The sequence below is a fragment of the Uloborus diversus genome, chromosome 10 (genome assembly GCF_026930045.1).
Source record: "Uloborus diversus isolate 005 chromosome 10, Udiv.v.3.1, whole genome shotgun sequence".
Classification (NCBI taxonomy): domain Eukaryota; kingdom Metazoa; phylum Arthropoda; class Arachnida; order Araneae; family Uloboridae; genus Uloborus; species Uloborus diversus.
Window position 1 is genome coordinate 122,629,803 of NC_072740.1, and position 16,484 is coordinate 122,646,286.

General features: G+C 33.0%; 1 protein-coding gene across 1 annotated transcript in view; it reads right to left on the reverse strand.

The window, feature by feature from the left end:
- LOC129231423 (protein lap4-like) overlaps positions 1–14,143 on the reverse strand; it is a 98,458-nt gene extending 84,315 nt beyond the window's left edge. The window contains exons 1-2 of the mRNA XM_054865735.1: positions 13,928–14,143; positions 634–751 (exon numbers count right to left, since the gene is read on the reverse strand). Coding sequence (XP_054721710.1) covers positions 634–751; positions 13,928–14,077 — 268 coding nt within the window. The 5' untranslated portion in view covers positions 14,078–14,143. The remainder of the gene's footprint in view (positions 1–633; positions 752–13,927) is intronic.
- Between the last annotated feature and the right edge of the window lie 2,341 nt (positions 14,144–16,484).

Here is a 16,484-nt window from a genome sequence, read left to right on the forward strand (position 1 = left end):
GTCACCAAATATGGTTTGAAAATACTCAAGATGTTGACCTTAGTTTAACCTCTTGTAACTAATTTATAACTGAAATCATCAAATTTTAGACAGGCATTTCAAAATATACAACTCTTTACCTTTAAAATGATACGTTATTTGTTTAGAAATTTTAATTTTGAAAATTTGATCATCTGGTTGACATTATCATGCAATTGCCCTTTTGAATTTCTACTGGGGTGCCCTAAACTAAGATTTTTGGGAGGAGGAAATTTTCAATATCCCAAATAAAACTCTGAATTTTGCTGAGTAATAACATAAAAGTATGCACACATACCTACATCTAATGACAAGAGATATTAGGCATCACTTTTAAAAATGCAATATTGCAATGCCCTTCAAATTTGACGATTCATGAGACAAATTTTGCCAAATAAGACTATTTTCTGGAGATTACAATAACATCTCAAGATCTCCCATTGAGGTGCCTCTAAATTTAAACACGATGTACTTTTAAAAGAAAGCCTTCAACTATTCCATCCTTAAAACGTGGATGTGTCCCCCAGACACATGATAACCCTACAGTTGGTAACATCAATAATCTCAATATACATATAACACATATAGGTTGTTTAGTTATTTCTTCCAACTTACCATTTTTGCTAAGGTCTAATTCAATAAGAGTTGATAAGTTTCCAATTTCAGGTTGAATGCGAAAAATTTCATTCTCACTCAAACTCAGGCATCTTATTTTAGGGAATCTAAAGAAATTCTACAGAAAAAATTGAAAATAAAAGTATTAAAAACAAAAGCAAGCAATAAAGCTAAAAACAAAGCTACAATTATTGTCTACAAATAGTCTGTACAATTAATAAAAACCCAAAAAGGGACATTAAATTTGATAACAAAATCATAAACATAGTTACTTCTCAAAATACACATTAAATAACTGTTAACTATTCATATGCCAAATTCACAGCGCTTTAAAGGCAACTGTAAATAAAAAAAATGCTTACAACGACCAAGAAGCTTACATACTTAAAAGTAAAAACTGCTCAGTGTAGTAAAATTACACATTTTCAATATGACCATTCCAAGTTTTTTGCACATTTCCAATTGAAAAATTTCGGCTTCAAGTTTCATTTAAGAATTAAACAAGAAAGAAGTTTAAGCACTCTTTGGAGTCAAGGAATTACTCAACCTCTGCCTTTTTTTATACATTCTCATAATAAGAAATACAGTAAAACCTGTCTACAATGATACTGTTGGGACCTAAAAAAAATATCGTAATAGACAGGTTATCATTATAGACGGTTTGATTATTCATGCTGACATTTTGCTGGGGCCAAAAAAAAAAATTGTTGCAGACAGTTTATAGACTATCGTTATACACAGGTTTAACTGTACATATAAAAAAATTAGTGGTCTCCACTCGCCAGTTAGACAATTACAGTTTTAAGAGTGGTGATTGATTTAAAAAAGTGTCATTGATCTCAACTCAATGCATATGTTCGGCAAGCTTTCTGCACCTTTTGCAAGAATTGTTTTTTTTTTTCATTTCAACTATTGTCTATTTTTTCACGAGAAGGCACTTCACCACATCTCCTAGAACAAAGAGTTCCATTTCATGCAGAGGTGATCGGCAGTCTTGCATAATATAGACGAACGCGCGAACGGCGTTCGCAGAAAATTTTTGGCTCTGCAGAAATTTTTTTTCAAACTGCTAACGTTGATATAAAAAAGAAAAAAACAATTTTTTTAAAAGGGATTTTTTAAGAAAATCCTAGAGTTTCTTTCTGTTAAAGCCTTTCTCCAAAAGAGCCTTTTAAAGCACATGTGTAAAAAAAAATGGTTTTGGTAGTTTTCTTTAGTTGGTGAGAAATAAGCAAACTACAGTCGAGCCTCCATAAATCGAACTTCCACATATCGAAATTTTCTATATATCGAAATCCCAGCAAATTTCTATGTTCATTACATAGAAAAATTGTTTCTATATATCGAAAAAATCTCTATATATCGAAAAAAAATTTCGAGACATTCGTAGATTTTTTTTTCCACTTTAGATTGTTTCTCTCATTGAAAAATGAAGGTTACGGGAGAAAATTATGTTTACTAAAGGTTGCTAAGAAATCATGGTTTGAGGGGTGTGTAGATAGATCTTTGTTCCGTTCTGGAATTCTTAAATTCCCTCAAGTTTATTTCAAATCTTAGTTGTAACCAGTAACACTGTAAAATCAGTTTCAAGTTATCCTTTTTGTCTGTTGATCATCTTTCTTAGTCTTTTTAGTTTCAGTAAAATCATTCAAGTTAAGTAGATTGATTTTTTACTTTTCTCTCGATTACATTGTCAAAACGAAAATCATCTCATGTTGCGAATCAAGTTGAACTGCCGAAGAATGAAGATGTATGAATGCACAAAAATGTAATTTCTGTTAATTTTCCAGTTATTAACTTTCGTTTAATCCGATGCTCGTATAAATTAGAAATTGGGTTTCATGCACGAAAATTAGCTTTATATTCTTTCATATTTGAATATAAATTAATTTTTTATTCAAGGGTGAGTTAGGCAAAATAATTATTTGCAGAAAATTTTCCAGTTAGGATTTGTGTTCGCAGAAAGCTTTTCATTTTATCTAAGTCTGGTGATCGGTAAGCAATCCACACGCTTCTATATAAGACAACCAGACAGCCTTAAATTGGGCGAGCATTTTAATGTGCAAAAAAGTCTTAATGTCCATTAGATCACTTGCTCCACTTGTCTGTTGTCATTTTAGTTATTCTTGCATTTTAAAAACTGCGGTTTTTTCAACAAAATGCTATGATCGGAATATACCGTCAGCCGTAAACAGTGAAATAGAATCATCGAAACCACCTGATAAGGGAGGAGTCAAGTGCCTTCTCATGGAAAAAGGACCAATACTTATCGTACTCCATTACAAAATACATAGATAAACTGTACTTTTTATTTCCATTGAAAACTTTGTTAAAAAATTACGAAAAATTGTTCGATAAATGGTTCATTTTTGCATTTACAACCTTTTACAATCCCAAATTCTCTGAAAAGTAACCATATCAAGCCAGGCAACAGAGATTTTCTGACTACTAAGTAAAGCCTGTATGAGTTCTCACATACTTAGTTATTTGCCTACATTGCATTACATTTAAAAATTCGTAAAATGTATTTCCTTTTGTTGGATGCTTATATCTATATTAAGAAATATATCCTTAGAAACTTTGTAGTTTTCATAGAGTTTCATAATCTTTTAATTTGTTGTTAATATTACTAACAGCAAACAGGGAATTTACTATTTGTGCTGCCTGCATACTTTTTTCTTAAAAAATTCTACCAAATGTGACTTTGGTAGCCAGTGGCTATTATTTCAAATTCTTAGTCTAGAACTTCATCTCCAGCTAAAAGCAGGAGAGTTGGAGAGTCTGCATTTTTCTTCTTTTTAAAATACTTATTTTCAAAAATCAAGGCAAAACATGTCTGATTTTTTTCCAGAGAGAAGATGTTAGACTTATACGTGAGTTTCAATTTTTCTGGATTTACCCTCAAAAAGTAAGGGGGTTGCCTAAAATGCAAGTATACAGCAAATAATTGTCTGAAAATTAGGTGATGGCTAAACTGAGTCTTGTGAACCGTCTATTAACAGACTAAAATTTCCTCTGACTGCACCAATGGTTGTGCACTGTGTTCAAGTCCTAATGAAAAAATATTATGCTCAAGAAAATTGTAAGAGAAAGTATAAAATTTTTCGATAGTCATTCGTTTGGATGGGTCAGAACTAAAGCTCAAAACTTTCGGTCGCCAGTTGCCTAATGTGACCATTTTCACATTTTGGCTACCACTCGCTAATGTTAAACCTTTTTCCCAACCTGTAGTCCTGACACCAGAACTTTTGCCAAATTGTCTTCTCCACTAAAAATTTGGCTATTGGATCATCGGAGGGGTAGAAAGGGGAGGTTATATCCTCTTGTCCACAAAAAATTTAGCTTTAATTAGGATAAGGAAGCATACTTGCCAACCTTAAATTTGCGTTGGTCCCAATTCTTTACCCATTTCAAAATCTGATCACATCCATCTAAGTAAACTTCTTCTGCTTTTTTTGTTGTATGTTTCAACAACAGTTACCTCTAATTTGGTGCTTACCATTATTTTAAACTTATCTTAAATAATTACCTTAATCATCCTAATTAATCTCATTCTATAACAGAGGACGTGCAAGATCATTCCACCCTCTTTATGCTACGGAATTTCAAACCAGTTGCGTCGACGTTGAACCGAGTTAGATTATTCATTTTCTTTAAATATTGATTTAAAACGTTTTGGATAGCAATGGAATATCGAAATCAGGGAATTTAGACAGTAAAATTATACAAAAGTCAGAAAATGTTGCAAGCTCCAAAAACCCAGGATATTTTTCATTATTTTGAAAATTTTCTAACACTTATCATATTAGTTAATTTAAAAGTTAAATATATTAGTTAATTAATCCTTTGCTTTAATATTTTAGAATCATTTTCAATTTTGTGGCATTTTCAATTAAATTTGAGCAAATTTTTAGTCAAATTACATGGGGATCTGCACAGAAAAGTTCTATTGATGCCCATTTTCAAAAGATGGTAATTGAGGGGATGAGGAAGATGGGGAAATATTGTTAACAATTCCCAAATTATTTTTGCTCCACAGTAGCTGGAGTTTTTGCAATATTAACATCTTGTTAACTGTTTTTTAAGCTGGCTAACATTTTGCAGGGTTGTAGAAACCACTGGCTACCAATTAAGAATTGGTGTTTTGAGGTATAATCAGAATCCACATGTATACTGAACAGGATTTTTGCTACGCAGGGCCGGATTTGGAAGTGTGGAGGCCCCGGGGCAACAAAGGAGTGGAGGCCCCTAATCAGGGTTTGAAAAGATCATCATATTTTCGAAAATATCCGAATATTTTGATATATATGTATATATCAGATATTTTTGACCCGTGAAAGAAGGGATATTTTGTAAAAATTTTATTGTGGGGGCCCCTTTGTTGTGGAGGCCCCAGGGCAGTAGCCCCGCCTGCCCTCCTCTAAATCCGGCACTGCCGCTACGGTTGCATTTATTGCAAAATGCGAAAACATTATCTAAATTACGAAAATGAAGCAAGGCATTTTCGCTTTTTTGCTCAAATGAGGGGGAGGGGGGATGATCCGAGAGAAGGTTGTAATCCTGACATTACATGTTTTGGCCTCGCGAGCAGTGAAAATGCGCGTGTGTTGGCACTTTTGGCGTATTTTGTTTTACTGCGGGGGCGAGCGAGGAACTTGCCTGGGTTCCAGGGGAAAGGTTTGAAAGGAGAAGGGATGAACGAAGGGGAAAGATATATAGCGGGTGTGGAAAGAACAGTTCAGATGTTTCAAATGCAGCCCCTATGCTTGGTGAGAAACATGAGGTAAGGCATTCTTGTTGGTGTATTTATAGAAAAATGTGCCTTTCATTAGTATTTGAATATTTAAGTGCCCTTTAGTGGGCTGAGTACCATTTGAAATAATATATATGTATATATAGTTAATAATGGAAAATAAAAGATTAATAATAATAGTAACGGCCCTGTTTCCATTCTACGAAACCTAATAAGATCACGTATGAAACTTCATGTATCATATGATTTACCAAAATTCACCAAATAACAACATCATCACAATGGTGATATTCAACTTAATCGTACTATTAATCTTAGCTAACTTGTTTAAACTGCTATTCAGTTCAACAATAGTTTGTCTTAATACTAAGTACAATACTCCTAAATTTATTATTTCAAACTAAAACAAAAAAAAAAACTACTGTGTATTTATTTCTTTAAAAATGTTGTGGCTGTATTTTGAATTTAGCTTTCAACTAGAGATGAAACACACTGAGGCAGTGAGAAAGATATGTAGACGCATATTCATTAACCTTCAACGTTTTAGCATTTTGCTAAAACTTTTCCCCCAAGTTTAGCTTTTTTGGCTAAAGAACTTTTCAGCTCAGCTTAAAACCTGATACTGAAGCCTGAGATAATACATTCTGATGATGGGAAAACTTGAGCCATCAATAAATAATTTACTAAGGAGCCAAAAGAGCATCAGATGTGTTGCACATGTTTGCAGTATCCCCTTTCATGTGTTACAAGCATCAGAAGACTATTTGAGGCAGTTGAGAAGCAAAGGGATGTTAAGTGCCAAAACTAAAAAACTTTTAAGAGCTTTCAACTCAGAAGAATAATTAACCATAACATTTCTTTAAAAATAATTCTTGCTTTTGGAGAATTCAAATTGTTGCATTCCAGTACCAAAAAAATAAATTTTCAATTATATAAAACCTATTAATGTATTTTTTTTTAAAGTATGCATTTTATTGCTTTATATTCCAATTAGAGGAGGCCAATGTCATTCTTTTTAATGATCCGTTCATCAGAGGATCGTTCATTTTTTTGATCCTATCATTCAACTTGTTCATTTGAATGATTTCATTCATTTAAAAAATTTGCAGGTGATCTCTCTGCACGACATACTCACGTACATTCGATATGTTTCATTAGATCAGTAATAGTATTTGAAGGAAACCTAACTTAAACTATCTTAAAGTAAGAAAATATGCCTACGAAAAATGAATCAAGAAACTTTATTTGGGTTTAGATGCATAAAACAATTACAGTTCATTTTGTAAGACATTTTTCATTTGCTGAATAGGAAGAAATGTTTTTCCATTCCAAAAATCACAGATTCCATTTCAGCATGTCAAAAAATTCAGTTATTAAATTTACCGGCTACAGTACTGTATATATACATAGTATTACCATTAGACTATGTATAACAGGGCTTCTCAAACTGAGTGCTGCAAAGTGTCCATATTGTCAATACCTATGTATGTCTAGATGGTCTGCCAAATAAGGTGATATAGACCAATTTGGCCACTCTCCCATTTTTTGATGTAGTATAGTAAAAATTTGCTTAAATAAATTCATCTTCATCAGAAATCCTAACTGATGATAATGCAATTGTATCAACATGCAATTTTTAATAACCAGGCAAAAGTGTAGCAATTGTTATTATAGAAGAGTGGTGTAAAAACTACCAGTTCTTATTTTTCTGTAAGTTTTGCTTCTATACATGGCTCACTTTAGATTGCTAGTATATAAAAGAGTTGTTTATTGTTCTTGTAGCCTAATTTATGCAGTTGAGGAATTCAGAAAGATAAATGTCACTGTGCTCCTTCATTTTTTGTGAGATTTGATAACCTAGAAAAGTAGATTGTAGGCCATTAAAGCTCTGGTTAGCCTTCTTAGCACTCCGGTGTCTTAATAATATGACACCAGAGTAACGGGATGATCATATGAAGTATATGCTGCACATATATGCACGAATTGCAAGCAGGAGTGACAAAAAAGAAAACAGAAAATAGCGAATTATCAGTTGCTTCGAATATGACCATAGATGTTTCTCCTTTCCATGGAAGCAAACATGGAACTTTTGATAATGCTTTTGAGCTTATCAAGTGTGGCTTAATATATATTGATATTAAAATCTCTTTCGATTTGTTTTAGTTTGATAGTACGTTTTGACAATTTTGTCTTCAATTCTGCGAAAAAGTAATCTTTGCCTAGAGTTTTCCTTAATGTGACCCATATTCCATGTAAGGGCAGATCGCTTTTCTTTGTTGAAACTGCTCAAAAACATAATTGAAACTTGAATTTTCACTTGGTTTTATTTTTTTCTTTTGTTTTTAGGAGTCAACTTGGATCAATACAATCATAAAGGAACGAGATATTAGGTTTTTAACCTTAACGAAACCTTATTCATCGCACTTACTATTATGTATTTTAGGTAGAATAAATTGGACGAGGAGGCACTATTTAGAAACACAATAACTATTTTATTTATAAGACGAAACACCATCGCCATTCCGGAACATGCCACACTGAATGGAATCATTTCGAGCTGGCATACCTTTAGAGCTCAAGTTGAGTTGCAAGACATGAAAACAATTATGACGAAAAATAAAATACTTGGAGTGATAAATTATATATACACAACATTTACGCACCTATCCCAAAAAAATAAATGTGTATTATAGGGCGCCATGAGGGCTAAATCATCTGTTACGGAGCTTCAAAAAATTCCACAGTACTAATGAGAACAGAAAACAAAACAAAAAAAAAAACGCAACAGTTTTCTAAATGGGAAAAAAAATTAGACATCAATAATCCTTTTCAAAATCTCTGGATACTGAATTTAAAACAAGCAACTTGGAAGTCATCGAGTAAGTTAAAAATAAAGTCAAATCAATACAGATGGTAGTTGATAGGGATGTTAAAGAAAACAAAAGGATGGCCAGAAAAGTGATAAAAGGCATTTTTCGAAATAATTTTGGCGACATAAAGCGTGAGAAGGATATTAGCAGTTGTGTGGGACAGGAAGTGGGTATTTCATTAGTAGCCCAAACAAGTTACACCAAACATTACTAATGGATACATTGGAAAATTGCAAATGAACTTCAACGATTAAAGAAAAAGAATGAAAAAGCAGAAAGTAAAAAGGTTCGAAATGAATATATTGTACTGAATTGATAAAAAGAAAATTTGAGATTGATTGAAAGTTAAAAATTTGAAGATGAATGTAATTTTTTTGAAACATGCGATTTTATCACAGGTGCATCAATACAATGTTCCAAACTGCACACTGTTCAAAAGAATGGTCGTTCATTTTTTAAGTGAACTAACGGATCGTTCATTTTAAGGATTCGTTCTTTTTGATCTGTTTGTTCATGAACGACACATCTCTAATTAAAATATAAAAATGTTACACCAATTATTTTGTTTGCATAGTAAAATTAATGGATGCAGAAAATAGTATTTTGTTTTTACTTTACAGTTCTATATATATATATATATCACTAGCGTGAAAGAATAGGTGACACCCGTGGTGGCCATCTTATTGTGCCCCCCCCCCCCCCCAACTAAATTTGTGTTAATGAAATTTTAAGTTGGCTAACATACCAAGACAGATAAAAACTGTTAGAGCTTTTGTTATAATTTTTTACTTCTCCTAAAAAGAAATAGAAGCTCTGAAATTGCAAATAAACAACTTTTTAGAAGGCCATGACAAAAAAATAATTTAACTAATAATGACTAATCTGTGGATCTCTCTAGTTTTAGAGTCATTGCTCAATAACATAGTTACTTAGTACAGCTCCAAAAAATTTAAGTTACACAACTTCAATATTTTCCCACAAATAGCATCACCAATTTTACGAATGTAGTTGACTTTTTTAGTAGCATCAAGCTTTTTCGCGTGTAATTCTAACAATGCCTTATCAAACAAGATTTTTAGTCAAAGATCATACTTGAATATAAACGTGATTTAAAAATAATTAAAATATCAGATGTTATGTATTCATTGTAAAATAAAGAAAGTCTAAATAGGTTTAAGAAATAGTTAAGCAATGCATTACAAGAAAAGAAAAACATAAAAAATCAAATATATAAAATAATAACTGGTTTATTTGTTTACGTACAGACGCTAAATGCATTGTAAAAGTTATTTAAATGTAAATAGCCAACTTGTTGAATATAATGATTAATTGCTCAAATTTTTCAAAATATTTCTAGTAGGCTAGGTTTAATAAATTATAAACATCTACATATGGACTAAATTTAGACTTTTTTGGAGGCACATATGGGTAGTTTAACTGTGTCCTTTATGCAGGCGTGCAAGGGCCACCTGTTGGCCTGTGCCCGGGCCTGAAGCCCCAATATTTTTAAAAGAAGGTGTGAACTATAGAGGTAAACAATATGGAGGGGGGCACGGAAAAGTCATTTGTGCCCCAAAATTTCCGTGCACGCCCCTGCCCTTATACTTTATATCTATAAGCTAGTAGACAATATTGAAGAAATAGGGTGCTTAAAATATTTTTTTAAAGTCTGTTGGTTTCATTCTTTGACTGTATAAGCCACACAATGAAGATACGTTTGAAATACAGCAGTCAACATGTCTTTATAAGTACAAATCTATACATATAATAAAATAAGATGTTTGTATGTGTGTGTGTGGTGCGCTTCCCGGGAAAACGGTAAGGCCTAGAAAGATGAAATTTGGTATACAGTAGCAGTTTTTGCCAAAGATGTGCACCTCGGGCTTCGATTTTTGAAATTTTAATTAGAAAAAAAGTTATTTAATGTTTTATGTGTTTTTTTGCACTTTCTAGTAAAGAAGAAAAATAAAATCTTTTCAAATCCTCATATATATAATAGCCAGTTCACTGATCAAGTAACGCTATGACGTCATCAACAATGAAACTCGCACCATAGCATGCATGATCACATAATGTCATTGTTGAAGCACCAAAAATTCAGTTAGTTATTTATAATTTGATATATTTTTTTTTGTCAATGTTTGACATGCAGGGAAATACTTTAGGAACTAATGTCATATACCCCACCCTTGACGACTTTTTCCTGTTGGTGCCAAGAAAGCGCTGCCAAGAAAACGATGTGTGACGACATATGTCATACATCGTTCTGAGCGATGCTTTTTTAGTGCCAACAGGAGAAATTCAGATAAAAAAACATGATCAAAGCACTCCAAAACACAATATATATAAAAACATAAAATCACAGAAAAAAACATCGCAAATATTTACTTCAAAAATACCAGAAACTAGAAAGTTTTTGTACACAAAGAAAAATTACTAGAAGGTATTTAAATGCTTAAATTAACAAATTACTATTACAGCTCACCAAAGAAATATGTTCCAATAGAAATAAAAGCTATTTTCCAACATACATTTCATCGAACAAAAACTTTTCTTATACTCTATTAAAAAAAGGGCGAAGCGATTCAATATGTGATGTTTAAAGCGGAAAACATCCCCAAAATGTAACTGTTTCAGCCAAAAAAAAAAAAAACGTTCAGTTATTCAAATTTCGACGTATGAAAAGTAAAATGTCTCTACAGAACATCGCAAACATAAACAATACAAAAATACCATGCATTAATTTGGTATCCAGAAATGCTTTCAAAATACATACCAAAAATATCTACTATATTTTACATAAAATAACACCTTCATATTTTTATAAAATGCTAGAGTCAACTTATTTTTAGAAATTCAGTACCTAAAGGAGGCACGTTTACAGAATATGCTTGTATAGTTCTTGGCATCGATAAGAATCAACTTTTAGAATAAAATAACTGTACTATTTTTGTAAAAAAAATTTACAACAAATTAAATTAAAAACTACAAGAAACCCTCAAGATTTTGTGAAAACATAAAAAATTTCGGAAGTGAGAGTTTTTTTTTTTTTTTTGATTTCTAAAAAAAAGAAACTTACGTTTTTATTGTATAAATCCTTACACTCAGGCTGAAACACAGCATATGAAACAATGGCTCCTCACCGAGACACACCCCAAGTTGGATTTTACTCTTAGTTAATGCTCAAATTTGAAGAAACTGGCATTTTCTAATATTTATTCATCAAAACACAACTACTAAGTTTAAACCAACACAAAATAAGCTTTCCTATAAGGTATATTGCATGAAAAAATAACTATCTATCTGAAGTGGAACCGCTAAAAGGTAAACAAGTTTGAACAGATCTAAGATTGCCTTTTTGGGTTGCCAAACACAGGTTAGTTTCGCTAGGGATGCCATGCTTAAAAAATTATCACCTCATTGCAGAGAAAAATATTTAAATTTTGTGCAAAAAATCGGATGTTGCCAAATGGGAGGGGGGGGGGGTATATCACATCTGTACTATGCTTTATTTTGACAAGGCTGAAGTGGATCCAATAACTTAACTTTTTTACTGGTAAGACTGTAATTTAAAGAGAATGAAGAAACGAAAAAGTGGTCAACAATTGATGCTATCAACTAGAGTTTAGGGTTAAAATTTTAACTATCAAAATATTACCAAACAGATAACGGCATCGATCAAATGTTCAAATGTCAAGATGGGCAATTTTCTAGTAGGTACATAATATTATCCTATTTTCAAGCTAGAAAGCTTTTGCATTTAACCATGCAGAAGATTTAAATTAAAGGCTTCCTAGTGCTTGGGGAAATAATGGAATGGCTTGTGTCCATGGGGTCCCACATGCAAGGCTGGATTTGGAAGTGTGGAAGCCCCGGGGCAACGAAGGAGTGGAGACCCCCAATCAGGGTTCGAAAAGATCATCATATTTTCGAAAATATCCGATACTTTGATATATATCCGATATTTTGAAATATATATGTATATATCCGATATTATAGGCCCGTGAAAGTTAGGATATTTTTGTAAAAATTTTATTGTGAGGGCCCTTTGTTGTGGAGGCCCCGGGGCAGTAGTCTCATCTGCCCTCCTCTAAATCCGGCCCTGCCCACATGCAAAATTGTAAAGGGGGGGGGGGAGGGCTCAGATATTTTCCCCATGGTTTAGCAGGACATTTTCCCCATGGAAACCAATTTCAGTACAGATTAGAATTATTAAAATTTCACATTTTCAATAACTTATTCATTAATGGCTGGAGAAGAAATGTTTTTACATCTTTGTAAAGAAAAAAATACAAAAGGCAAAGAAGTTCTAACTTCTAAGGGGGAGGGGGGCTGGAGTCCCCCCACCCCCACCCATATGGGCGCCTATGCTTGTGTCAACCGATGAAGGAAGGCAAATAGCTATATGAGGCAATGTCCAAAACTTTCCCTTTCAGGACCAAAAACAAAAATCTAGGCAGGGCCATTAATGCAAAAATATTGATAAAATTTTAAAAAATAAATAGTTTCAATGCTATGGCATGATACAAGTTCAGTCAAGTAGACTTTTAAATCTTTATATGTCTGGAATCTCAAAATTCGTACCAAGTCCAAAAGTAATTTCTGAAAGTGGCAATAAATTTAATCAAGCAGTTTTGAGAGAATGAAGATAACTTTTAATTTATATGCATTCAAGTCATTTAAATTTTTAATATTGTTTCATTTATGGTGTCGAAATGTGTTCCAGGCATGTCCAAATGTACCTCATGTAGGGGCATATGTGGACAATTTTGCACATTTTAAAATATATATATGCACTCAATGTTGTCACATTTCCTAATTTTAACATGCACATTGGAAGAGACTAAGTATAAGATTATGGTTAGTAAAAAAAAAATGAAAGAGGCTTGATTCTTGTATTAAAAAAACATTAAAAAAGAAAAAAAAATTGTCCATGTGTGAACCCCTCTCCCCTACTTTAAAGCTTTAGAAACAGCTGAGTTTTGTTAAATATTTAGAAGTAAAGAAAAAAATTATTCCCTTAAAAATACCTAAGATAATAATGGTGTAGTGGAATGAAGTTTCTCCTAACATACTTTCACATAGCATTTGACTCGTCACTTTAGACCGATTCCAGCAGGACTGATAGTCCACACCCCGGTAGAAAGAAATAGCGCACATAGTGAGGTGCGTCGCAGATTCTAGAGAAAGTACGCACAAAATTTCTTCGTTGGGGAGAAAAAAAAAAACCCTAAAACTTTTATAGAGTAAAAAATCTCAGCAAATAAAGATTTGTGCCGTATTTTCTGGGTTTAATTCACAAGTAGCATGTACTTATATTAGCATGTTATTTTTGAGCACATCTCGGTGCCGATTCAAATTTTTGGATAACTCTAATGTCGGTTTATCTTGTGCATTTTTTTTTCAATTATTATTATTATTATTTTTTTTTTTTTTTGAATCTGCGTCACAAAACCGCTGAAAATGTTCAGATACTGGATCTACATTACAGCGCACATCGCACTAATGCGTCATTTAAAAAGCAATCTACTTCATAATTTCAAGTCACCAGTTTATCAACAACTGAGGAAAAAATCATTCGGTCATAATTTACTAATTTACAGGGCGAAAAATCTACGCCATCAGGAAAAGCCCATTGCATCACAGATCATAAAATTGAAGTTTTGTTTACCTTTGGGAGCATCCTTAAGTGATTCGAGTCCAGCAATAATTCTTCAACCGCTTTTGCCCCCAAAACATCATCGGGGACCTCCTTGAGGTTATTATGTCTTCTGTCAAGGAATTGTACATTTTGATTTAAACCTCGCAACAATGTAAACATAGTTTAAGACGTAAAACATAACACATTACCCCGATCTAAACAAATCGGAAACTACTTTCACTATTCGGATGCAACAGCACTGTTGCCATTTCATATTGTTTATACATGCCATATATCGATCGGTGGCATTGAGCTGAGAACCAGGAGTGAAAACTACGGGGTCGGGGACTGCATCAGACTCTTTTTTCAGCTTTCTAAGCTCTTAACCTTTTCCGAAAATTGTTTGGATTGTTATTGCAATTTTCGGAATATAATAATTTTAATGAATGGGTATAGACAGAAAAGGCAGAGAGGTGTTGCTGCCCCTCAAATGAGAGCCTCTGATCCCCATCACTCTCCTCCCTAAAATTGAACTTTTGGGACTTTTGTTTAGAAAACCTCTGGAAGGGAACCGTTTAACCTCCTTTCCCTTCTCTTACCTGATAAAAAACAGCATAAAATGTTTTTTTTTTTTGGGGGGGGGGGGGGACTTTTTTTAAAGCGATCTCTGGTACACCCCCTCCCTTTTTCTTTCTTTCTTTTTTTTTTTTTGTTTGACGTAGCTTCTCAACGTTACGGACACTCCGAATGTTCGACCCTTTCCTATAAGATCTCCAAAGATAACTCAAAATTGTGATTTTAGAACCTCAGTATCGAAGAGCACTTGTGTCCTTTCTCTACCGCTAATGTCACCGAAGAGAGACGAAAAATGCATTTTCGGGCCTTAAGTTTCAAAACTTCCCAGAGAGAGTACCCCATCTCCTCCCCGAACATATCAACAAAACGCCAAAAATTGCGTTTCTAAAACTTCAATATCAAAAAAATTCAGAGAATAGCTGCTAAATTCCGACTATTCAGTATTTTTAGAACTTTAATTCTTAAAAGTTTACATAAAGAGCCTTTTTGAATCATTCCCATTCCTTTAGCGTCCCCTATCACCAAAGATAGCTTCAAACTGGGTTTATACAGATTCAATTTCAAGACAACTCCGAGGAGAAGATTTGACGACCAAGATTTGATGTCACCACATAGATAATCTTAAATTGGTATTATCTTCGAAGAAATATTGCGAAGGAGACCCCAATCCCCCTTTCCCTTAACAATACTAAAATAGCCAAAACTTGCGAATTTAGGCAGGAAATTAAACAAAAAAAAACTATCTGGAGATGGAGCCTGAAACTCCCCAGCAAACCTCTAACACCACTAAAGATGGACTATAAAACTGCGTTTGTGAGACTTCAATCTCCAAAAAGTTTGGAGGAAAGTTCCCGATCCTCTACCCCGTCCTTTCTCTGATGCTACAAATGAGCCCTTGAACGTGTAAAATTTGGTATCTATATCTTTCAAAACAATAAATTTCAATAAAAGAAAATCACGATATTAAACTTGTGGTAACTTTTTATGAATTCACCATTTATGTAGACAATTAAAACTTAATACAGGATCTGGAAGCCCAGTAAGCAAAATATCTTGCCTCAGTATTGCATAAAGGTTGACGTGCAAGAAAAATCATCTTGCATTAATGCTGCCTCATTGTTGTTATGTTACTCCATTTATGCTGTCAGCAGGCTGCCACAATATTGAATGACAAGGTGTATGCAGCATAATATCAGGAAAATATCAAGGTATGCTGCTTTTGTAATGTTGCATACGTATTGATATGACAGGATAATATCAAGATGTTGTCATGACAGCATGAAAGCAAGGTCTAGGCAAGATGATCTTGCTTTTGTAATCTTGCATACGTATTGATATGACAGGATAATATCAAGATGTTGTCATGACAGCATGAAATCAAGGTCTATGCAAGATGATCTTGCTTTTGTAACATTGCATACGTATTGATATGACAGGAAAATGTCAGGATACATTGTCATGACAGTATGAAATCAGCACGTTTGCAAGGTGTTTTATCTATTTATTTTATTTATTTATTTTATTTTATTTTTTGTATTATTTTCACTTTAAAGTCGGGAATTAAGTTTCATTCTTTAATTATTTCTGTTATTCTTCAATTTAGTTTTCTAGCCTAAGAATATTTTCTTAAAGCTGACATCTGATCGGAAATTCATATAAATGTATTAATAGTACTCGCAATTTAATTTAAAAAATGAAAGTTTCTTCGTTTTGCGTAATACTTGACTTATTTTTTAAATTCATGCTTCTAATTGTATTATAAATACATAACATGCCTAGTTAGGAATAATTGCGGAAGTTTTTATGACACATTTAGGAGTAAAGAAAGCAAAATAATAAATAAGTAAATAAATACAATAAAGTACATTTCCAAATGGATGTCAGCATTGAAAATATCCCAGGGACAAAACACATGAATTTATCTTAAGGAATAACATAAATAACCATTGAATAAAATTAATCTTACTCATGAGATTGAAGTGATAATACGAAATTCTGGGCTTCATGTCCT